This window comes from Cimex lectularius, unplaced genomic scaffold, assembly GCF_000648675.2.
Source record: "Cimex lectularius strain Harlan isolate CLEC.00 unplaced genomic scaffold, Clec_2.1 scaffold358, whole genome shotgun sequence".
In the NCBI taxonomy this organism is placed as follows: domain Eukaryota; kingdom Metazoa; phylum Arthropoda; class Insecta; order Hemiptera; family Cimicidae; genus Cimex; species Cimex lectularius.
In genome coordinates this window covers 311,138-337,015 of record NW_019392915.1, presented here as the reverse complement: position 1 = coordinate 337,015, position 25,878 = coordinate 311,138, and the positions used below count along the sequence as shown (strand labels likewise).

The following is a 25,878-nucleotide window of genomic DNA, read 5'->3' as shown; positions in this document are numbered from 1 at the left end:
TTAATTCTTACAGCAAATTATAAATCTCGTTTTTCTTCTCTGTGTGTCACTTTGTGCAATCTGTGAAAATGAAGTATGGAGATAAGTAGTAAATAGCGGATATGAAGATGGAATTAACCGTAGGAGGGAAACTCTCTGGTATAATACGATTTATACTCTAGCTCAAACAAGTCCAATTATTTCCAAAATAAGGACTGAGGAGGTTTAACCTTTCAATGGCCATCAATTTTCAAGTATCTTTCGTTGGCAATTGATTTACTGTCTTAAATTCAGATTATTTACTGTAAAATAAAAGATCTTTATTTATTCTGCTCAGATCTTTTATTATTATTGCCATTTTCTTTTGAAGTTATATAAAAAATCAAATAATCTCACACAGCCTTCTTTTTTTTAATTGTGTAATATCGGTGTTTTGGGTTAACTCTTTGTTATTTATCTAAATTTCCGAAACGAGATCGTATAATCTGAAAAGACGGAAAGAGTATCCATAAACAAGTAGAGTATAAACAAACTTGTCCATAAAATGTTTACGTTCTACGACCTACTAGTTAAAAGTCTAAAACTCTCCAACTTGAGATAATCCACGAAATAACTTTGGACACTTAACAAGTGAGATTGCTTAAACTGAATCCGCTTTACGGTGTAGTATGTCCGCTTTAAACCCGTTCTCCGGGGTAAAAAAGAATCGAATTGAGGTCACGTCTCACCATGTGGGCGAGAGGTGCCGTATGAAAGACACAGCAGTCAAATTATACGCATAAAATATACTAGTGGAAGCATGTACTATAAGGAAACAAATCATAATAAAATATACTGATCTGATTGAATACAAAACTATTTATAACACCAGATGATCGATATACCTGTAAAAAAATACGCGTGAGAATGTGTTTCTATGTTGATTTAGAACAAAAAATAACAATCGTGTACTTATAAATATGCATTATTCTAGACATATTATTCACCAACACTTTATAATATGCATCTACATAAAAATAAAATAAACAGCTTTTGTAAGAACTCAAAGGCATTTTTTTTACAACTGGTTGTTTTCATATTCTGTTAAATATTTAATTGCGCGATAAAACAGTTGAATTTAAATTTCAAGGATGAGAAAGTGGCTTAATTAACTGTTTTTTTTAAACCTAGCTGGGTAAAGCGATATGGGGGATGGTGTGAATTTGTGCGGAAGGGTTTGTTTAGGGCGAGGGCTCGGACAGGGTAATCCAAATACAGATTCGTCTCCGTGTGAGCCCAGGGGCGACAATGTCCATGTTTATCTCTATACAGTCAACATGTTAGGGAGTGAATAGGATTTATGAAACCGGGCCTGCGAGGAGGGGGGAAATCGGGGATCCGATCTCCCGGAATTAAATTCTTTCCCTGGTCGGGATTATTTTATTACTTTAGATTTGGGTTTGATGAACTGGCAAATACGACTATTTTCCTTCCCCTTTCCTTCGCCATAAAAAGAGTTTTTATATAAATCTGATAAACGCTCTTATAAATAAATATTACGAAGTAATGAGNCACGTTGGGAGAAATGTATTGAGAGTATGGGAAATTATTTTGATTAAAGAACATTGCTTTAAAGTAACTAGTTTCTTTTTTTTTGTTTAATACCAAAATCCTGCATTATTTTCCGGACAACCCAATACTAAGATATTTATTTTATCTACAATATCAATTACACAATTCCTCTTTTAGGTAGTAAATCACTTAAGTTAATAGAGTTTAGAGCGAAATGAAATAACTAAATGACTTTAAAAAAAATAAAAACTTGCAGGGGAATTCTAAGTAAAAGTAATCAATACGAAATTAATATTCATTTTCATTAAAGAATATAAAGATTACAGAATAAACAAATTATAATCCTATCGTATCCTTGTAGGTCGAGTTTTCCATAAATTTTATTAACATTATATTACTAGGCAAATTACTCATCGTTAATTTTCATTTAGTGCTTATGCATCATTATTAAAAAATTTCATTTAAAAATAAAAGGAAAATTTCATTCTCTATTTCTAACTACAAATCTTTTTTGTGTAAGAATTATTTTTCTGTTGTCCCCTTTTCAAATCAATAATACGTTGATAATAGTACGTACAGAATATTTATCAAGTAAGTAGGTCGATATCTTCCAAAAATAAGTCCCACGCAGAACATTTCATAAGTGCACTTAAGTTTAAAACGAGGTAAGTGGATCAGTTAAATATTTTAACGTACAAACACAAAATTGAAACTAAGGTTAAATGTGCGCGAATCTCTGGTCATGTCAACGGTAGTTTACACAAAGATTAATTAATATTTATTTATTCTGTACGTTCTATCTACAAATTTTTTTTAGCGTAAGGCAATTTTATTTTAAAGTCCTGATACGTTAAAGCCTAATAAACATATATATGTTTATATGTCTTACGTTTATATGGTTATATCTTGTGATATGTTAAATATGTATATATTTTGTTTGATGTTTTATGACGAATGTTTGAATGATTTACCCATATCAAATGAAATTACAAAAAAGTTTTACAGTGTGTCGAAATTGTTTCCGGACAGCTAAATGGAATCCTGTTAGCCGGGTATAAATCGGTTTGTAAGCGAGTGTAAACGGCTGTTTCTGTTGGGGTGGGTGATGATTCATCTCAATAACGGTGATTGGTGCTCGTTCCGACTACCGGTCATCGGTTCGTTTATTGTATCACGGATTGGATCTCCTTTAATTCCCCTTCTCCTTTTGACCCGCTTCCTTTTTCTTCCGCCTTCTTCTCGTCCTTCTGAAGAATGCCGGCCGGCCAAGGACAAGAAGAACCGGACAAAAGAATTTCTCGAAAAACCTTCACCCACTGACGTTGTGCGACCCTCGTACTTTAAATGCAATGACATATGATTAAAATAGTAGGTCCTTTAATGTTCTTGACAACCTCCACATTGAATTCAATTGTGTCATTTGTCTAATCAATTTGGATTTAGGTAAGCCATTAATCGCAAATACGATATATAGACCCAAAAGAGAACACGACTAATGAGGTTACAGACTGGCTCAACCACCGCTTCAAAGACCCATTCAGCATCACCAACCCACAGAAAACGTCATTATTCCACAACAAGCCCAGAACTGAAACGATTAAACAGCTATTAGACGTAGATTATCAAAGAAAATCTAGACCGCTAGAATCACAAAACTATTCTGTCAAATCTGGTTTTTACAGCCAATTTTTGTTTACCACCAATGGTCTTGATCCTACGGTGGAACATGATCAAGGAACGTCACTCTCACACATGATCCTCAGAGATCCATTTGTAAAATTAACTGCTTTTTCAAAATGAATATTACCATTTAAACAATGCGTCGGCTGTTGTAACAATTCAGTAGGATGGGCAGAATTTATAATATGAAACATATTTACTTTTGAATAATTGTATTTTCCCTCGGAGAGCAGAACTGTTTATGATACACAGTGAGGTGGAAAATTCATTTTCCAAGAAGTATGCCTTTCCACAGATTGTTAAGATGATAATTTCTGGCGGCTGTTTAAGTTGGGATATGATTAGTTACGCCATGAATTGAACAAAATTATTCAAAACAATGTCGAGAAAACACACGTAATTATTTTACTGTTTAGAAGTTAACAAGATGATCATTGCTGGCGTCAATTTATGCTGCAAAATTGAAGTGGAGGACACTTTTTTAACAAATACCCAGAAAAAAATGATGTAACACGATTGAGTAGCGTTTCTTGAGCAAATAGGTAAGCGGTTCATAATTTAAAATCAATTCTAAGATTATTTTTCTTATTTTCCTGCAATTTCAGTTTATTTTTGTTTTATAAAGTAATGTTAAACAAAAAGTCTGCAAGGACAATTTATTTATACATTCCTCTGTGATGAATATTAACTTTAGACTTAAAAATAAGTGAATTGTTAGGCGTATTTATTCAATGCCAATGGGTTATTTGATTCCGTAATTCATCAAAAACTTTATAGCTTAGGCATACAAGGTAAAATCTTCATATTTCGAAGAGAAAAAAGTCAGCTTCTTTTGCTAGACGGACCTTGTTTGTTCTTTATATGGACTATATGTCTACAGTTGAAGGAGTTTTATAGGCAGACACATTAAGCGGCCTCCTACTCTTCTTTTTCATTTATAACATGTGAACAGAAAGAGAGTACCGTATCATTTTAAACCGTTATAACTTCCTAGGGACCTCACCTCCACTTTTTCTTTCATATCTAAGTACGTGCGTGCGTGCGTGCGAACGCACGTGTATGCGCGCGCGCGCGCGCGCGTGTGTGTGTGTGTGTGGTTTTTTAAACTTAAAATTAACAGCGAAAGCTAAACAAAAGAGTAGTATTTTTCTATTAGAAATGTTCAGTATGGTGTAAAAGGGAAACGCTCTTGACCCAAAATAAACAGCGGGAATAAGCGAGCCAATTTTACAAGCAATCAGTTCGAATCGGCTGCCATTAATTCCACTTCTTCAAAGTGGTCGGAGCCTAGAAAAATAGCCTGTTGTGTCTCCATTTCCTATTTGGCTACGGAAAGCTTACAATGCCAGACAGAATGGTAGTCGGTTATAAAATTAAATTTCCGAAATTGTCTGATTGTCCGATGCCAAAGGGCAGAGGTTAAACCAGTTATTTACGGTCCTCTCTCCGATGGATATCGGACAGCGGGAAACAGTCAAATGTTGTTAAATGAACTGGGAAGAACGAAGTTATTAAATGTGAATAATTTACGAATACCAGGAAAGGGCGGGATGTTTTTTTTTTATCGCTCCATCAAACGCGATGGCATTTTTGCGAGGAACGTAAACTGTGGAACACCTTCCAACCACCGGCCCTTTAAAGGATCATAGCTTTGATATTCGATTAAACTAATTTATAACCCAATTATTTAATAAAGCTCCGGAAACATTAATTAAAACAAAAAAATTATTTTACCTGAGTAAAAAACAAGATATTTATTCAAATCAATATTGTTACGGACTTTCCATTTAATCAAATATTAAATTTGACTTAAAATCAGAAAACACTGAATTCAAGTATAACCATTTCAATATTAATAAATAAATTTAAAAAACCTATGATCCGCAGCATAAATAATCTAAATTTTTTCCAAGGCTCTGTGCCACCTATATATAGCTGTATAAGATATGATCACTTACCAGTTACGATTGGCCTGGCTGTATGATGATTAGATACAAATTCAATTAAGCAAATTTGCTTTGTGTTGCCTTCAGAATTAAGTCATTCATCGTCACTAATTGATTAATGAATTTTATAATGAATGGAAAATATTGTTCATATGATTTTTATTTAGAGTAGCATCTCAGCTCAACGCTGTTTCAGTACCTCAGGGCTGTAAGAGTTTTTAAATGAATATAGTATGTATTTGGTGTTGATGTCAATAAAAATTATTAATGACGGGATTATCCTCCACACCGAAGAATATCGAGTATTCTGGGGTGAGAGTGTGTAGTCTAGGGAGTGAACGTATATATTTGCGTGAATGGAGGGTTTAATTTCTCCCTAAAGAATACGTAGTGTTCTGGGGTCGTGAATGTGATCAGACTTGTCTTGTTATGGGAGGTGAAAGGATATCGGCGACGTCGGAATATCCAATGCACGGATATCCCGTTGGGCGTTGTCTGCCGTCTTTACACTGGGGTATTGCGAGGGTACCTCCATGTACGCATTGTCCGGGTGTTTCAGCGGTCGGCGATAATTACTTGATGTTTGTCCGACCATATTGTATATCTTGCATATATATATCGTTGTGATTATGACGATACTTTTTTAAAATTATTATAATTTAAAACCAGAACCTACAGGTAAATTTACTGTCTTCATAAATTTTGTACTATAAAATTATAAGAGTGGAGAAGTAATTAATTAATTCACGGATGCTGGTGAATCGGTATTTTATTGAACAACTGTATTTTTTCATTATTAAAAGGAATGCATTTTCGGCTAATTCCAGTAACTCCTCTTTAGATGGTAGTTGTTTTGGCCGACAATTGGCTTTATTATGTCCATATGAAAACATTAATTACAATCCAAACACAACATTACTTTCTCACAAGGGAGGACGTCGCGAGGTCATTGGCGCATCTTTTTAGTTAATTGTTGGATTTGCAATGAAAAAAGTGGTTGGTAATGATGGTCCAGGGTTTATGTCGACTTGTGTATAGATTTCTTGCTGTTTGTTGGTGAAATGAGTTTTGGAAGTCTGTTTGGATATTAAGGTTTTGTATAAGAAGTAGAATGCTTAGGCAATATTTCGTAGAATTTTGTACTGTGGTACAATGTAATGGATATTTGGAGGGTAGAACGCTTGTTCAACCGCATAGTTTGATTCTAATGGGTAGTAGATGAAGCATTTGTTTGTTCTGAAATTTTCATTATGTTTTCATGTATCGTCGAGTGTGTGGTACCAACTAAAGCCAGAAACACACTTACCCGATGCTATGCCATGCGACGCTACCCGATGCTACCCGACGCAAATCCAAACTCTGATTTTCCATAAGATTGCATTACCCCCTTGCACATCTACCCGATGCTATTGCCACGCTAACCTACCCGACGCTCTGTGATCCCCACTGTCCAGATTTTCGTCGGGTCGCATCGAGTACAGTCGAAGACAAAAGAACCGGACACTCATATTTTTATTCAAACTACATGTATTATTGTCGTTATATTTATTACAACATACTTATTTTAATATAAACCAAATTAACTGTAATTAAAAATTAATTAGTTTTTATTTAAAAAAGTAATTTTAATGGTTTGATAGAAAATTAATCAAAACACCGGAATAAGGTTTTTTTGATATAATGAATTTAACTAGCAATTTATTGTACTCGCTTCGGCGGAACATATACTAAAATTGGAACAATTTATTACACGGTTTTGCTCATAAAATGTAATTAACAATTTATTACTGCTCGTAAAATTACACCATTTTGTAATGTCGGGTAGCATCAGAACAGGACACTCATATTTTTTGTAGTTTATTTCAAACTAAGTACATGTAATTTTGTCGTTATATTAATTACAACATGTTATTTTAATGTAAACCAAATTAAACGAGAGAAAAATGCATAAGTTTTTATAAACATTGTTTAATTTTGATGGTTAGGAGTTACTTTATTTAAAACAATTAAGTTTAACAAACAATTTATTAGATGGTTGTGCTCATAAAATTTAACTAACAATTTATTACAAGGTTTTGCTCAAAATAGTGCATTAAGAACAAAAGATGCGTTGCGATTGTGATAGTGATTATTGTGGTAAACGCTGTGGACTGTACGCGACGTGTGCTTTCGTCGGATAGATGAGCAAACCCCACCAAAACGTGGCAAGGCGTCGGGTAGCATCGGGTAGCGTTGCATGGCGTAGCATCGGGTAAGTGTGTTCCTGGCTTAAGTCTTTTGGCAATATAGCTTCCCAAATAGTGGACCACATTAGTTTCTGGTAAAGGAGCAGTGTAGTAATATAATAGATTAAGGCGATAGGGCGTATGGTGAAAGTTATACGCTGGGATTTGTTTTTCGTTGAGTCTGATCCTCCATAATTTGAAACATTCTTTCAAACACGAAGAATGGTCTTGGAAGATTCAGTCCCTATTGGGTCCGGGTTTGCTGAAAGGATGGTGGTATCTTCTACAAATATGAGACTGTATTGGATTGAAGTTAATTGCATTTTTAATACAGTTTTATTTTATGTTTACTACTTGTTATATTAGTTATTTGCATTGTTTTAGTTAGTGCAGTGTTTGCATTAATAGTTAATAGATCAGTTTTCGTTTTAACTTAAGTTATTGTATTCCGCAGTATCTCCAGACTTACTCAACCATAACAAACACGTGTGGAACGTTTGACACACATGTAAATCAACTTTCAAAAGTTTTATTTTTATTTTTTAAAGGTAAATTTTCATGTTTGGCAGAATGATAAATTCGTGCTTTTAAAGAGTAAGGACCATGATGGACACAATGGAAATGGTAAATGCCAAACGATCCGAAGACTGACAGAACGGAGGGAGAGATTTGGCATAAAATCGATATATTTTAACCACAAACACGTTTCCAAGTGTATTCTTTTTTTAATTAGTTTCGCGGCTTTACTTTAAACTAAGAGATATTGAAAGTACACAAATTGTTTCAAGGCAAGGACGCGGTTTGTGAGAATCACCGGCTGCAACCGCAAAGGGGGGGGGACTGATGAAGCATAATGCTGAACTGGAAGGGGGGACATCTAACAGGTTTCCTTGGCCTCTTGTCAAGCAGTTAGTTCCATTTATTTATTGACCGAGTCTTCGAACAAGGCAAGATATTACCGCCAATACGGTGGACAACACCCGATTTCTCCGCTTGCCCGTGTTCAGCTCCCGGGCATTTATAATTTTTTTTATAACTTTTTAAGTCAAACTCGCAATTTATAAAGACATAAGAACGTTACGATTGGCCGGATATAATAATGAATAAACATGGTTTGCGGCAACCAAAAATTATGTGGTTATGAATATAACCACAAAAGATAAATTTTAAAATAAAAAATAGCAAACTTTTTAAAACTGGTTGTATTTATTTAACTTTTTACATTATATTTAACAAGCTTTGAGAAATTTCAGATTGTAAATTGTCCAAAACATGTGTATTTTATGTCATTAATTTATCAGAAAAGACGAGGGAGTTTTGACAAATCGGCCACGAAATCGTAGAAATATTAATATCGGTTGGCTGAAAATAACTAGGTCGAATACTTTGTGCAAACAGACTGGGCAAAAAGGAAAATATATTGCTAAAACATTTATGATTCACTGTGCACTATCAAGTATAAAAAAAGAGATAAAATAATAGTTGTTTTTCCTATAAAAATGAAACTAATGAATTACTGTAAACAAAACGATACATTGGCTTGAAAAATGATTCCGTGGGGTTTTTCAATATATCAATTTTATCCCTCTTGTGTTTTGAATTTTGATTTTTTTTCGGAAAATAGTATAGTGTAGGTGTTTTTTATACGTTCGAGATTTCGTATTTTTCAAAGTGCTTTGCTAATTTAAAATGAAAGACAAATAGTACTTTTTGGTTGTTTAATACATCTTTTATTACCGCCCATGGATTACCACAGCTAAGAAATGAAAATAGATAGTTTGATAATAGCAAGAGAATAGCCGTGGAAGAAAAATTTTGATATCAATTCAAATTTTGACTTAATACTTCCACACTACACATTATTGGGCACGTTTTTTCCTTCAACGCAGTACATATTTAATAAAGAGGTTTTATGCTAGCTGTTAAACTCTCAATTAAAACAGACAGAATTAATTTTTTAACCTCAAATTAGCCTTAATTTCTCCTGATTACTGAAATTATTGAACAATTTTCGTTACTCAAATAAAATACACTTACGGACCGGAAAAAGAATACTACGGCGAATAAACATAATCAGTTTACCTGAAACATAATAAAAATTAACCTTACACAAAACAAAACTAAATTTTATAAAATTAAATTTACTAAAAATCTAGTAGTTAGTGTGGCTCTAAAAGGTAAAGCATCTATAATAGAAATATTAACACTCCCAAAAATTAAATACACCATGTTGTCAATAAATGAATGAATAAGTTTTTATTTAAAAATATTGTAGGTAAATTATAAGAATAGCCGAAGGAAATGTGACAGCAGTATTCCATTCTAAAGATTTACTTTCGATATACATACAAAGTTGTTTGAAAATCGGTTTTCATTTTGAACAGAAACATGTGAGGAGCATTTGCAAAAACCCACAAAACCCACATGCTGACGAATAAGACTTATATGGTGGTAACAATACATTGTTGTAATAATAGCGATAATGGAAAAATTTGCCTGATGACCAAGACCGAAAAAGCCAACAGTTATAAAAGATATCAAATGCACGGCGAAACCGTGTGCCTTGGAGCCTAAAAAAGGGTAGAATATTTTTAACACGCCTGAGAATCGGCCTTACCAGATTACCCCTTGGGCGACTCCTTATCGGAAAAAACCTAGGCGATGCCCACGTGAACCAGGCGTGAAGAAACACCACAAGACATATACTATCCGATTGTGAATTAATTGTTCGAATGACTTAAGGTGATAGCTGCATGTAGCCTCTTTTTACGTGGATTTTTATTCAGATGTGAATGTATTTTAGTCGAAATATCAAGCATCTCACAGAACCTCCAAAGTAGTCGAACATTAATTGAAAAATGTTTATAGCAGGTTAGGAAGGGGGAAGGCAGCGGCGTAATTTATGAACCACGGTGACTCCCCCTGGTTATATTTATAAGCGTGAATGGAAGTATATGGTCGAATAAATAGTAACCATAGACCTGCCTGATGTGTCATATGCTTTGATAAATTTCAATAAAGCTAATGAAAATCGTTTAAGGACGTGAGCCATTGGCATCACAATTGTTCGCGCAGTTGTTCGCTCCACCCTCTTCGGGCCACACGTCCTGGTTAATCAAAAGTTTTTACAACAGGTTTTCAAGTAACTTTGTTACAAATTTATGATGTAATGGGTTTTTTTTATTAGTTAAATGGAGAGTGTCAAAGGCGGCTGAAAGCTCGACATAAGAATTTTTTTTTTTTGGTTTTTACCTTCATGCCCTCATCCTTGTTCTCCCAGTTTTACTATTAAAATTTATCTAATTAGGCATCTTATGTTGTGTCTGGAAATCGTAAAACGTTTATATGTTATTATAATAATAATGATATTTTCTTCTATGAAACTTTTTTTTTCAAGAGTATTTCAACTACGAGGTTATATGAAACCTCAGTGTGCCAATGTTTTTGAAAAAAAAAGAAGCTCATTTATAAGCATGTCGGGTTCGAATGCAGGGCCGCTGGACCGTTACCTTACAGTGACGAGCGCCGTGTCAACGCCTAAACCGTTGCGGCCACCGAGCCCTATGATATATTTGGTAAAAGGCGAGCATTCAATACATTCCCCAAATATCCTTAATGTAGGCACTATAAGGGAAATTTCTGAGATATCACTGCAAAAAACATCAGGGAATAATATTTCCTTTGAAATCAGGCGCAAACAGTGTGAAATTAGGCGATAATTTAAATCGGCTTTCTCTTAAGAGGTTTACTTGTTGCTCTGAGGACCAACTGCTAAGTAGATTGTCGAGATACTAAAAGCATTTCAAGAATCTGCGGCCAACGCCAAGTTATTTAAGTTGGTAGAGTTGGAGGCGGATTTCCGATAAAATTCCCTAGACGAGGAGCTGCCCCTTATCGCCATATCGTAGCCGAAGGATTCTCCATTTCATATTTCCGATGAATTACGTTTTCAAGAAGTGAGCCGAAGGGGGTAAACACCTTTGGGCCGGTAATGAACCGTGAATGATTTCATGCCCCTGCCCTTTTGTTCTTCGCGTTCCCAGGACGAAGGGGCACAAAGGACCCTTCCCCTTCTTGAAAGTCAATCCTGCTTAAATCTGCACAGAATTTTATGGGGTGGCCTACTTCTTATCAGCACTTAGTAAACAACAAGTAGGTTTAGTAGGACCCATTTCCATTCGCGATATATTTAAAAAAAAGTACAATCATTGGTTGACTTGTGGGTTGAACGATATCATTACTCTCATAGTCCAATTGTTCTCGATCTATTGTATGTTCGTGACTATCAAACGAGTTTCCTATTGCAAATAACCGAATACATAGGGAAGGTACCATTGAACAGATTTGGTAAAATCTAAATACATTTTACCCTGTACGAAAGAATACACGATAAAACGTAAACAAATTCGAGTTAGAAGATAAAAATAAATTAATGAGCATCATTTACTGAATCCTGAAGGCTTAGGCAATTAGAGTACTTTATTTGGTCGGTTGATCTGCGTGTGAATCAACCGTGACCACGAAAGTTGAAGTACTGTAGAAAAGCCGTAAAGAATGTTATCAAGAAATACCACGGAATGGTAAGACAGTTAAAAAACAAACGATCAAAAAATTAACTCATCTTTCAGGAAGGTAAACAGGTTCATAAATGTTGCTTGTATGTTAATTCCAGATTAATCTTGAGTTTAGACCATCTTTTCAAGAATTGTAGAATTTTCTAATGGGTGTGGTAATAAAAATACGTGCTTAAACATAAGACAGCGTACTTATTTTAACAAAGGAAGTATAAGAGTTACATGGCGAACTGCGGTAAAAAAAAAAAAATCAGTAACGATCTTAAAGATTGCTAGAAACAAATGAAAGCGACAGCTATTAACATTTATTAATAGATAACATTAACTGCTGCTTATACGCTCATTTTTCAATTGATCTTAAAGTTTCAAACAAACATTTCTTTTCATGATTTTTACAACGATTATTTGTAATGTAAAGAGTTGTTTCATGAAAAATAAGACAGCAGGTTTGTTTTTACAATGGTGAAAGCAAAAAATAATTACCGGGAAACAACCAAACAATACTCATTAATCAAAAATATCAATAATGTAAATATAAATAATAATAACAAAATCATTAGAAGACAAGATTTACATGGGAAATCTGACTTCAAATGTGTGGACTTGTTTATAAAACAGCACAATGAATTTGATTAAAACATTAACGCAATAAATTTATGACAAATATTGTAGTTGTAACTAACAAACGTTTCTTCCTAAAGGTAAAGAGTCTTAAATAAACAAGAATTTGAATTTGGGAGAAAATTGTCAATTTTTGCAAACATTAAACGTTTTTCCCTCATCACCTATACACTATATTTCAACATGTACTTAATAATTCTAAAAATTCAATATTTATTGATAACATTCCGCTATCATGCATCTATATTTATGTGTAAAATCTTGACTTTTCAGGAGAGGCAAAAAACTGAAAAGCAAAAAATCCTGAGCTAAATGGCTTTGAGAATAAGTGACGATTATCGATTTGTAGAAGCTTCTAGAGCTCAGTTTTCGTCGCATTTTTGCTCTAACTTGTGGATTTTGTTTTATTTTCTCTTCTTGAGATGCGTCGTGTACAACGAGTTTTCAAAAAGACAAAAAAAAGTGATTACCGTAACCAATTACGTTACACCAAGAAGCGCCAATAAAGCTATTATGCTGTAAATCAACCACCAAAGTCAAAAAGTCGTAGGAGGATAAATACGAGACAGCTGCAAGTGGATAATTAAGTGATGGTGGTGTACATACCTCTAGAGAATAGAAAAAATAAACATTACATATATTCAATACGTATTATATTTCTATATTTATGACCACATATATTCATGATTGTAGTTGTAATTTTAAATAATTTTTGCTTAAATGTTGTAAACATTTGAACTTTTTTTTTTAAATCGAATTTGAACAAATGTTTATTTAATCCCTAAGATACCCAAACTGAGTTCGAATAAAAATTTAATTCGGCGAGAAAAAAAAACAAAAAATGAAAATTCCAGTTATACACTTCTTCCGGTGCAACGAATGCTGAATTTTTTGAGCAATGATTTTATAAAAATATTTCCAGTGTTCAGGAAAAATTCTTATGAAAAAATAATGTTAGAAAAGCCCTTAGGAGGCGAAGAAGTGAGGTAGTAAATGTTAATTGTTTAATTTTTAAATTTAGTTAATTAAAATGTAAGTGTTGAACCGTTTTTAGTTATTCAAACGGCATTGCACCATCTTCAGTGAGCAACTCTCAGGAAGCTCCGGAAATATTCCGTCTTATTTTCACAATACGGAATGCGTAAATCAGTAATAATCTTCCAAAAGATAAAGAATTGGAATACCATGTTTTGTATTGTAATTTTCAATTATCTTAGAGATATATTTTAAAATGTATTGTTATAAATTTTCCATGTACGAAAATATAAAGATTTTCATATTGAAAAATAAAATTGCAAGAGTTTTTTCGTGTAGAAATGTAAAACAGCCAAACCGAGGCTTAAAGGTTTAAAGGAGAAACAAACAGAGCAATATGTCCTTTGTATGGTAGTCTTTCAAATTGATTTTGAATTTCCAAACATATTTTCTCGGTATAGAGAATTCTTCAACTGGATAATATTAAATATTTCCAAGCAGAAAATTAAGAAAGTAGGATTATTTTCACAATGTAGAAATTCCGAAACAGTTACAGGGGAAAAATTAACAGAAATGATCTGAGAGATAAAGGAAATCGTTCTTTGTATGTTAATTTTAAATTGATTCTGAGGTTCCACATTGTTTTTGTATGTTAGTTTTATATAAAAAAACAAAACAGTTACAGAGCAATCGTCCAAGAAAAAATCAGCAATGATTTTCAAGTTGTTAATTTTAAACTTATGTTGAGGTGAGCGGCTCCAGAAGAGAAGTCCAAATGCTTTGGACGCCGGAAAGGGTGTTACTGACACAAAAAACAATGGTAAATTCCTGGTACATTCAACTCATGTTCCAATACAGTTTTATATAATAATTTTAAATAATCAATGTTATGTTTGAGATTTTATGCTATTTAATTTTTTTAACTTCAATTTTTAAGACTTTTAAATTTTTTAAAATAAATTTTATTCACTGTTATTGTATATTATGTATCTGATGAAGGACGTGAGACGTCCGAACGGTCTCAATAAATGTTTTGAACGAAGCATTTGGACATTTCTTCTGAGGCCACTCACCTCAACATAAGTTTAAAATTAGCAATTGATTATCCAACGGTCGACTAAAACAAGGACAATTTCAAGGAGGTTTAAAGGGGAAACAAAGTAGCATAACCTTTGTATGGTAATTTTCAATTGATCTTAAGTACCAAACATTTATTCTTAAAATAATAATGAAGGGGTGTTTTCACTAAACAGGGCAAAGGACTAAAATATAATCAGTAATGAACAAGAGGAGAAACAAAGAAAAATACCTCATTTGTATGGTAATTTTAAATTGGTCTTGAGTTTCGGTAATAAAGAAATGGCTAAATTATGCTGAAAAGATCCTAAACCCAATTTTAAACTTTTCTCGTATTATGCTGTTTGTTATAAAATTGCAAATTGTGTAATCCAATTATACTCAATTGTATAATGACGAAAAGTATATTATGAAATAAATAAATACTTGGTTAAAATTGTATACTATGGTCATTATTCATTAATATTGCACGGTACTTTCCAACATAATTACATAACAGATGAAGTTGTTAAATATATTTCTTTACGTAATTATAAATGATCTAGCGCCATCGTTTGAGTATATTTTATATTTGTCCGTTGTCGAAAGTCTTAAAAGTTAAGTCAAGGACTTTCATTTCAAACAATTTTATAATAAATGTTCCGGTGGAAAGAGAGCAAACAAGAAATACATAACTGAGTCATTAAAGAAATCATTTATCCTTTTAAAGAGAACGAAATGCATAAATAAAGCCGGAATTAGACTTGAAAATTAAAATTTAATAAGAGAGAAGTCGTAAAACGGGGTTCGCAAATTAAAAATGCGTTATTGAAAATCGCCCAGCCCCTCTACATATTCGGCCAAAGTGAAATCATCTGTGTTAAAGAAAAAATTCATTTTGTTTTCCTGATCGTCGAAGGTAACTATAATTTATGTAGAACATGGATCGGCCAGCCTTGGCCACAGGCGGCGGCCCCGCAGTGTCTCCCTCATGATAATATCAATTTATTTCCGCCTTTATTTTCTCGGTTCAGGAGTCCAGAGAGGGCGGTGGAGTGTTTACGATTTCATAAAATCCTCGTCTCGGAGGACGTGAATCTCCTAATTGGGATAAGTGAGGTTTTATTTCTCAATTTCATTTCCGAGAACGCCGAGATCCAGGGCGATATCGTAAAAATAACAACAAGAAAAATTAGGAAAGTAGCTTGTGTCGTTTGCTCAGTCTTTAACGAAATGAGGCACTAATAAAGAAGATTTATTTAAATAACCGCTAAAAATTAATACTGTTTAAATATTGAAAAGGTTGAATTGAGAGAGATTCGAAACTTATTTTGCAAATCCACAATATTTCGACCGATCTCGATCTACTTAACACTCACCATCCCATATCCATATCTTTGGAAGTTTTTGGAATACAAATTTATAGGTCGGTGTTTGAAAATATTTTTCTTATTCTTTGTCTTTGGAAATTTTTGGGTCTGAGTCTATCGTCAGAGAAATTTGAACAATCTATTAAAAAACACAAAATGTCAATTTGTAAACATCTTTAAGATTTGCCCTGATGATGACCTTAAAATAGGTCGAAAGATTGGCACATAACAATTGACTTTGTTTTTTGTTCTAATATTCACTAAACGTTCCATCCTAATCTTAAAACAATTAATTATTGTAATTAATCAACTGATTAATACTTGCATTAGTTTTTTCTTTATAAAATAAAAACTAAATAAACAATTTATATATTATTATCGTCCAGGGTTTGGCAGTTAATCCCGACTGAATCATTTGGGAAGCAAGCTGAATTAAATTTACATTTGATGATGATGAATATGGATAGCAGGAAAACGGTGTATTTTATTCACCAAGCACTACAGCCTACTGACTTATTTACTTTCCTAGTTCCTTACTTCAATGCAATTGATTCATTTCTCCTCCTAAGGTGGAAAGGTCATTGACTGTAGTTGCTACAATTCCTTTGGTTTTCTTTGTATCTCAGGTGAAGTCTACATTGCTGCTTCGTTTCGAAAAAGATACGGGTGGCTGTTTCGTCCTCCTCATTGCATAACCTACAAATGGGGTCATGATTGAATACGCCTATGTTGTGTAGATGTTTTCTAAAATGCTAGTGGTAACAGTCCTACTGCTCTATGAGTTTAGCCGAGTTTTATTATTACTGAGTTTGCCAGTCTTGGTGAGGTTTTCATATAAGCTTACTGTGCCTAGCACCTCTAGAGTTTATCGACTTCTCTTTTGTCTTTGTTTGATCCTTTCTGTGTTGGTCTTGCAGACGCTCCTCTCTCCGGTGTGTCTGCCTTTTCGTAACCCAAAATTTCTTTGTGCTCTGGTACCCAAGGTACCATCAGGTTGTTGTGTTTCCCCTGGATTTGGAGTTTATGGATAATTCTTACAACCTAATGCTTAAAATAGATGCTTGGCTATCCGATCTTGTGATTTTTTTTCTTTTTTAAGATCTCTTTCAAGATTTTCTAATTATTTCATAGCATTCATTAGTAGCATGCATTTCTGAGTTTGATTGCTCATATTTTGGGCTTGTACGGAAAATGCCTGATCGGGTTCCTTCATTTGTTTTGGAGCCATCTGTATACCATATCATTGTATGTGATTTGCTCCCGATTTCTTCTTCGTTTTGTAGCCTGTGGGGTTGTAGGATGGCGTAAAGAGTGTTTCCGGTAGTCCATAGTTTCGGAGAATGGGTGTACGATTTTATTAATTATCGTTGAGTGCCCGGATTGTATAGTTTCCATCCAATTTGTTTGTGGAGACTAAATGAGCTTTTCCTCGCCACTTCTTGTATAAATGGTTCTAACGGTTTAGCAATGTTTTTAGAGCAATTGACGGGGTTGTTTTCCTTGCCTCTTTCATACATAGCTTTGCCAGTCTTTTGAAGCCGTCTAATGTTTGGGTAGCTGGTTTTTTGCTCAGCTTCCGTCCACTACATTAGTGTGCCATAGGATACTAGTGCCGTATGTAGCCATTAGGTCCAAGACAGTTAACTTTATCGCTTTATTCGCAATTGAAATTTTATTCTTCGTAATAAACTGGTACATTGACGAGTAAGTAAGTCATGAAAGATAAATATGAAATTATTTTATCATCCATAATGAATTAAACAATAGTATAAAATCGAATTAGAAATGCAAACACTTTGCATACCGACTTGAAAGTTATTGTTGTTTTTTATGGCGTTCTCACGATTCTACGAATCAAATTTTGTTGAACAACTTCAGATTGATCTAGAAAACCTTCGGTTCAACAGCTTTGATCAACTAAAGTTTGATCCAGTCAAACTTTTGTCGTTCAAGTCATTTTTTTTCCAAATTGAACCACGACTTAAAACGTGAGATCAACTCAGTTCATTGTTTCCTGTTCCACTTTTACACTGCGCATGTTTTGTTTTTTGTTAATGAAGTAATTAAAAAACAAAAATGAGCATCAAGTGGACTTGAAGTAACGCTAAAATTATTATAGTTTTATAATAATAATAACTCATAAGCATTACTTCCTTAGGAATCAACAACGTATGTAATAAATAATTATATTTTCCTATGCATTTTTATGCATTATATAAAAGTTTGGTTTTCTTGTTTAAATGCAAAAGAAATGGAAATTAACGGATTTATTACTGCGGCTAGGATTATGTGACGACATCTTTCACTCAAAAGCTGACGACATTTGTGCTAATTGTAATGGATTTTTTTGCTAAAACTGTTATAATATAAGTATTACTGCCTTAGGCCGGGAACACACTTACCCGATGCTACGCCATGCGACGCTACTCGACGCCTTGCCACGTTTTGGTCGAGTGTGCACATCTATCCGACACAAGCACACGTCGCGTACAGTCCACAGCGTTTATCACAATAATCACTATCACAATCGCAACGCATCTTTTGTTCTTAATGCACTATTTTGAACAAAACCTTGTAATAAATTGTTAGTTAAATTTTTATGAGCACAACCATCTAATAAATTGTTTGTTAAGCTTAATTGTTAAGTTTCTACCTAACCATCATAATTAAACAATGTTTATAAAAATCAATGTTTTGATCTCGTTAAATATGGTTTACATTAAAATAACATATTGTAATTAATATAACGACAAAATTACATGTACTTAGTTTGAAATAAACTACAAAAAATATGAGTGACCTGTTCTGATGCTCCCCGACATTACAAAATGGTGGAATTTTACGAGCAAAACTATGAAATAAATTGTTAATTAAATTTTACGTGCAAAACCGTGTAATAAATTGTTCCAATTTTAGTATATGTACCGCCGAAGTGAGACAATAAATTGTTAGTTAAATTCATTATATCACAAAAACCTTATTCCGGTGTTTTGATTAATTTTCTACCAAACCATTAAAATTATTTTTTTAAATAAAAACTAATTAATTTTTAATTACAGTTAATTTGGTTTATATTAAAATAATTATGTTGTAATTAATATAACGACAATAATACTTGTAGTTTGAATAAAAATATGAGTGTCCGGTTCTTTTGTCTTCGACTGTACTCGATGCGACCCGACGAAAATCTGGACAGTGGGGATCGCAGAGCGTCGGGTAGGTTAGCGTGGCATAACATCGGGTAGATGTGCACGGGAGTAATGCAACCTTATGGAAAATCGGAGTTTGGATTTGCGTCGGGTAGCATCGGGTAGCGTCGCATGGCGTAGCATCGGGTAAGTGTGTTTCTGGCTTTAGACTTCACAACTCGACAGGGTGTCCCGAGAAAAGAGTCAATACTTTAACTACAGAAGTTTATTCTACATGTTAAATAGGACTAAAAACTTCCTATAATCCATAAATATAATCCATACCCCGGTTTTCCTTTGTATTTGAGATATTTTACTGTTCGTGTTACTTCAACCTTGCACAACCTCTTATCATAAAGCCCCAGGACCTTATAAAATATTAATCCTACTGTTAATTTGATTACATCAATGTAAATAACATTCAAACCCGATAAGGTGCATTTTTTATTATTATATCAAAATACAAAATAAGTTAGAACGTAAACGTTTACGAGTTTCCAAAGGTCTTGAGTGAAGTTTAAATAAGATTTTCTTTGCTTTGTAAACACGGACAGATATGGCATCTGTAGAAAAGTTTCCACTACTGAGCTTTAAACAAATGTACTTAATTTCTCGAAGGTCAGTTGTTCAGTGTAAAATTAACGTTTAATTCCTAAAATTTGTTTTTTTTTATTTTTTAAAGTTAATGAGGAAGAGGTTGAAACTTCGATTGTTTAACATAATCCATTATGTTTAGTAATCTAATTGACCAAATTACTTCTTTCAATTAATTGTTCTTTTTATGTAGGATCTTGGTCGAAATGAAAAAGGTAGAGTTACTAGCGGGATTCGAACCCACGATCTTCGGCTCAATACGCCGCCACTCTTACCACTTGAGCTATGGTGACTTCGATCCACTGAGACACCACATAAACAAGTGAAATTATTAAAGCTTCTCCTTTTCATTTATTTGTTGGTCCATTGTCTTCAATTGGTTGATTTGGACAAATAAATAAGGAACTGCTTGAACCAATTAATTTATGACGATGCATTTGCTGCAGTTTGTTGTTTCTGCAACAAGCGCCGAAATGCATTGGCATCGATAAATAAATTGGTTGAAGCACGTCAGTTTGTTGATTAATCGTCCAAATTAAACAAAACCTTTAACACTGGTACAAAATTGGACACAATAAAAAACAATAAGCTTGTAAAAATTAAATAAAATATTTCGATTAATTATTGTTTTTATCTAAGGTCTAAGTTAAGGTGAAAATATTAAATTAAATATTCAAAATAGCTAGTATTTAGTGACAGTTAATTATTATTTTTTGATCAAACCAAATCTAGGATTTTTTAACTATTGGTATTATTAATTTATAGAAGGATTAATATTTTATGGGATACGGGACCTTAATGGGAAAAAGTTATGAAGCAATAATGAAACAACCCCAAAATTGAAATATGTCGAATACAATTATTGGGAATTAGACTATGGATTATAGGAAAATTAAGTCGGTTAACTACTGCCTTGATTACCAGCTGGTCTTTGCCAACATTTATGATTTATGTATGGTGTTTAATGACCGTTAGTCAATAATTATTCGGAGATCGTGATATGCGGTCTGGTGTTACGTAGATTTTAGAAAAACATTTTCTTTATCGTGCCAACGTATCGATCTTTATTGAGATCATCATGTGTCATTCTTGTGAGTCGTGTTGAGAGTTATGATTTATGTTGTTTAATGATGACAAGATTTGGTAAGTGTAGAATTGAAAGAATAAAGATGTGAGAAAAAATGCGAGTTATATAGTAAAAAAAACGAAAAGTAAATGTCGGGCTTCGTATTGCTGATTAAAAAAATAAAATTGCGTCGGTTAAAACCATGTATAAAAAAGATCATCCAATTGTTTGCAAATCAAAACTTAAGAATTTTTTCAATGAAATGTGTGAAAAACTGATTCAAGTAATTTTCATATTTTGATCATCAACTAAAGCTGAAAGTTAAAATCATGAAAACGCGCCTTTGGTAACAGTTTTTGCTATGTGTTTTTAAATCAAACACGAAAAGGGGAAATACGACAAGCAGAATGGATAACGAAATGAAAAGAGAAACTTCTCTGGGGTGATTGGAAAGCCGGAAAACAGAGGGAGATCCACTTTTAACTTTGGTAGTTTTTTTCCGCGAGACCTGAAAACAGACCGATTACATAAAAAACAGACATACATTTATTGCTTTCTCTTATAATTCTTTTAAAAACGATAAAATAAATATCTTTTATAAATAAAAATACTCTAATATCCCTTTAAAACCTCTTTTTGTCTAACCTTTAAAGGATTTGCACGCAATACTTTTTTATGTTATCTTTTTTTATCCGTCTCTTCCGTTTTATGATTATTTCCTCCTTTAGCGGTTAAACTTATATACAGGGTCATTTTCTGTGCCAAGAGATTATAAGTTTTACGGTTTATTACTACAATATTTATTACACGTTTGAATCGTACTATTCAATATCCTTGTCGATAAGGATGTACTTCTTGAAGTCATACTTCGGCCGTGAACTTAGGTGGGTTCTTTATGTGGGCGTAAAATTCAACGATGCTGCACACCAACGAGCGGAATAAAAAAAGACCCGCTTTTATTAATTTATAATTACATTATCAATATGCCTTGAGGTAAAAAAAACAACCTCAATAAACAAGAATTCTGGATGACTAAACGGCCAAAAAGTTCACTGGAACGAGGTCAGCGGCCTTAGATAATTAAAAGTCTCTGAGCCGTTTCTAAACAAAGGGCAAAACAAATTCGCACGCTGGGGAGAAATGTTTGCCTTTTTTGAAAATGGTTAAATAAATTAAGGAAAATATAAACTGTTTGTCGTCTTAAAAAAAGGAAATAATGGTATTCTAGTTATGACAGTGTGCAAATTTTTTACACTTGAGTCAACTCGAACACCAAATTTGATTTTCGTCCATTTGTAAAAACCAAATTTTATAAACGGGTTTTTGTTTCAATAGTTCAAAAGCTTTAATGCAGTCGTAAATACAAAAGAACGGCAAAAGATTAGATTGACGATAGAAGGATTAGCCACAAGATTGTTTTGGATGATGACCGAGGAAAAAATACAGTAAATCGAATCATCACCAGTGATCGAATTCAACGAGGGGCGGTCTCTGAGCCAGGAAAAACAGAATAAATACCCGTTTTAATTACTGTAATTACCCCAGATCTCCCTGTTTTATTATGAATCGACCTGGAAATCGCTCGGAGTGGTAGCAACGCCGGTAATTTAAGCGTACCAATTATCGAGGTGAGAATAACCGAACATTCGATAGGGGAATTAATTATTTAGAAATGAAACAGCCTAAGAACCAGTTTGCTTTCATCCCTTATTCGAATCTTTTCCGAATTTACATATGCAAAGTGTGCCTTGAGTCGGTCTTGTGGGATCGACACGGTGAAATCTAGCAGGGTTTGGCTGGCCGACTAATTTTAATCCGGTGTAACAGTCTGTGATTCGATTCTGTAAAGTAGCTTACCCCAATAAAATTTTTACAAGTATCTGTGATATAGAGCTGCTAACATTCAGTGACAAAAAACCTCAAGTATGTAAAAATTGTAGGATGTCCAGGACATGATCGAAACTGATCCCGAGGTGAAAAAAAGTCAAAGGAAGAGAAAGTGAAGAAAAGAAAAAAAGTGAGAGAGCTTTAATTGAAAGATGCTGAGTGGTGAGAGGAAAAAGATAGAAAAGAGATAATGGGAGGTGACACGAAAGGAAGAGGTGAGGGGAGAGATACGGAAATAGTGTGTATATGTGTGTATGGGTGTGAGAGGGGGGTGACAGACAATATAAGAGAGAGAGAGAAAGAAAGGGAGAAAGAGGATGTAAAAACGGGGAAACAGACACTCCAGCTGCAATTTTTCGAGAAAAAAACAACTTTGCAGTTTAAGTTTTTCAGAGACAAAGCTGGACCAACTGCACCCAACAAGGTAAGATGTAAATAGAAATAGTCTCGCTAATCATTCCTGACGATGCAAGGCCACGAATTTTGTTCGTGACGCTGCAAAAAGAGTTGCACACCGGCTGGAACGTGCTATCTCATTGCCGTCGACCATGTGTTCGGGTCATCATATTGCATATTATTGTATATGTGGATACGGCTTACATCTGCGATGCAAGTATTACCAAAAGGTGACTCAAGAGCGCGAAGGACGCCTTTGTAAAATTTGTAATCTTATAAAACAGAATGAATAAACTGTTCATTGAAGCACGTTAAGATCTCTTTCATTTTGTCGAGATTTCACAATTGTAACAGAATATGTGAAATCTAGCCATAAAAAGACTGTCCTTAAGGATAGGGTATTAACGTAATTTTTGAAAATAAAGATGTGCTATTTTACTTTACTTTAGGAGAAAATATAGTAAAAAAGAAAATATACTAAAGGGAGAACAATGTATAAATATGCTAAACCTCTTTTAAGAAAAGGCTTCAAAATGAATGCAATGTAGCAGAACTCATTTGGATAAACCTTTATATACATTTTTGTAAAAAGAACATTGTGCCATCACTGCGATGAAACAAAAAAAAGGACTTTCTGGATGTCAATACCATATATTGCCTACAAACATTAGGGGTATTTACGAACTTTGTGTTAACCCTGTTAACTCTAGGTCCTGTTAGATCGAGAAAAATGATGGCGAAGACTTGTAAGAAACGGCTCGTTAACATTGCTCGATCTACCAGGACAGGGCCAATGTTAGATGTTAGGTCGAAAATCTATTCACATTGCTATCCGTTAGGGCGAAGGTAACCAACATGGCAGCCATGAATTTAACAGCTGTTTTTTGTTTACACGTACTTTTATTCTTAAATAAGCATTTATTAAATCAGACCAATACATACCATTGTTAATTTCTGACCTGTCTTTATACTCTCATTCGTAATAGATACATCCCCTAACCTATAAAGTTCTAGGCTGTTAGACGTTAGGCTGCAAGTGCATAGATAGTATTTTGAATGAAAGAGTTGATTAATTTTCTCTTTTTATTAACATCTAGCATCTTCCAATTTAACACAAAACAAACAAAGCCTTAAAGAACTGTTGTAGCTTTATTTTTGGTTGTACCAATCGCCATGCTCAGCATTGCGGAAAAGTTAACTCGCCCTCGCCCTCCGCCATTCTCTCTCTAATGGATTTAAGTACATTTTCCGTCTGTTTTTCTTTTGAACTTTTGGGCTAAGTTGGAAACCAGTTTTAATATTGTAGACAAGCTTTTCTTTTTATTTTTCCAAGTTTTTCATTGGCTAGATATAAAATATAAAGGCGAAGTCAAATATTTTAACAGAAAAAGCTATCTTCTAATAATAAGAAACAAATCCCGAAAACCCCCTTAAACACCCAAAATTCAAGAAAATAGCTAATTTATCTATTTTGATTGCAAAAAATTAATCAATATTAAAAACTATATATATACANTATATATATATATAATGCATCTGCTATCTTCATAAAGTGTTTCTTTATAATGCAATGAGTTAAACCATATTTTGTTCAATAATTGCTCAACATTCAATATAAAAAGATTCCGACGTGGAACATCATCATCATAGCATCATACACAACAAGCAACGACATTTCGCGTTGGGTCTGGTCGGGCGGATGTTTACTGTCTCAACAAAGTGTGCCGTCCATAAAAGATATCGGGTACCAGGACCTGAATCAGAGAAACGCGCTTCTGAAAAATTGCGACGGGAATTAAATACGACCTATTTTGTCTGAGCTTTGTCTAAAGGATGGTCTCGACGCTTTCACTTGTCTCAAGATTGCCGAGAAATCGGCTCCGAGCGACGCCTTTTTCACCCGGTCCATCTCCAGGTCACATTGAAACTTCTTGTGTGAATTCTACTGAAGTAATGTAGTTTTTTTTTTTTTTTAACACGTGTAATTTTTATTACTAAAAGAAGAAAAAGGTAATGTTTAAATTGTATTTACATTTGATCATTAATGCTAGGTTCTTTACATCTGGAGCATCTATGCTTTTGATGTATCAGTGAAAATGCGTGAATTTAGTTGATGGGTTCGGCTCATTTTATAAATGAGGCAATTCGGCTGAAAGTGGTCGTGTAAACACAGTGGAAACACCCACGCCTCCTAATGATTAAACTATCATTTTCCTGCCTTCAACGCCCTTAATTAAAAGCATAACACGACCACAATTTTCCAGCAATGATCACGTGCTTTGGTCTTTTCGCCTTTGTCCGAAATATTTCAGTATATCACTTTTGATTAGTGTCAATTTGTCTGCAATCAGTCATCTAAAAAAAGCCTTTTGACCAGGAAACCCTTTGATTTGAACCACTTACTTGATCGAGTAATTTTCTGACAAATATTTTTCACTGTCAATAGACGGAAAAAGCCTACATGAATTTCATCAATTACTACTAGTATTATCGTTTACTATATTGAGTGTTACGTTGATTATAAATAAATTTGTAACCGAATATGTTTTTGCAATTCATGAACGAAATCTAAATCGGTTTCAACTAAAATTAGTACACACGTCGTTATACGTACAAATTTATGTCGTTTATTATGAATTTAAGTTTACTTTGGTCCTTCACAATTATCCTGATATACGAATCCAAGTTGCTTTAATACGATATGCAAATATTTCAGTATTCGACTTCAAATAATTTGTATAAAATCAACCATAAGAATACTCTTTCGCTA

At 33.7% G+C, this 25,878-nt stretch overlaps 1 protein-coding gene across 2 annotated transcripts in view; it reads right to left on the bottom strand.

The window, feature by feature from the left end:
- LOC106671029 (muscle M-line assembly protein unc-89-like) overlaps positions 1-25,878 on the bottom strand; it is a 322,849-nt gene that overhangs the window by 15,135 nt on the left and 281,836 nt on the right. Inside the window, exon 5 of one of the 2 annotated variants that reach the window (XM_024229292.1) lies at positions 9,357-9,463. The exons of the other annotated variant lie outside the window; for it this stretch is intronic. Coding sequence (XP_024085060.1) covers positions 9,396-9,463 — 68 coding nt within the window. The 3' untranslated portion in view covers positions 9,357-9,395. Of the gene's footprint in view, positions 1-9,356; positions 9,464-25,878 lie in introns of those variants that run through there. 2 annotated transcript variants of the gene reach the window in all.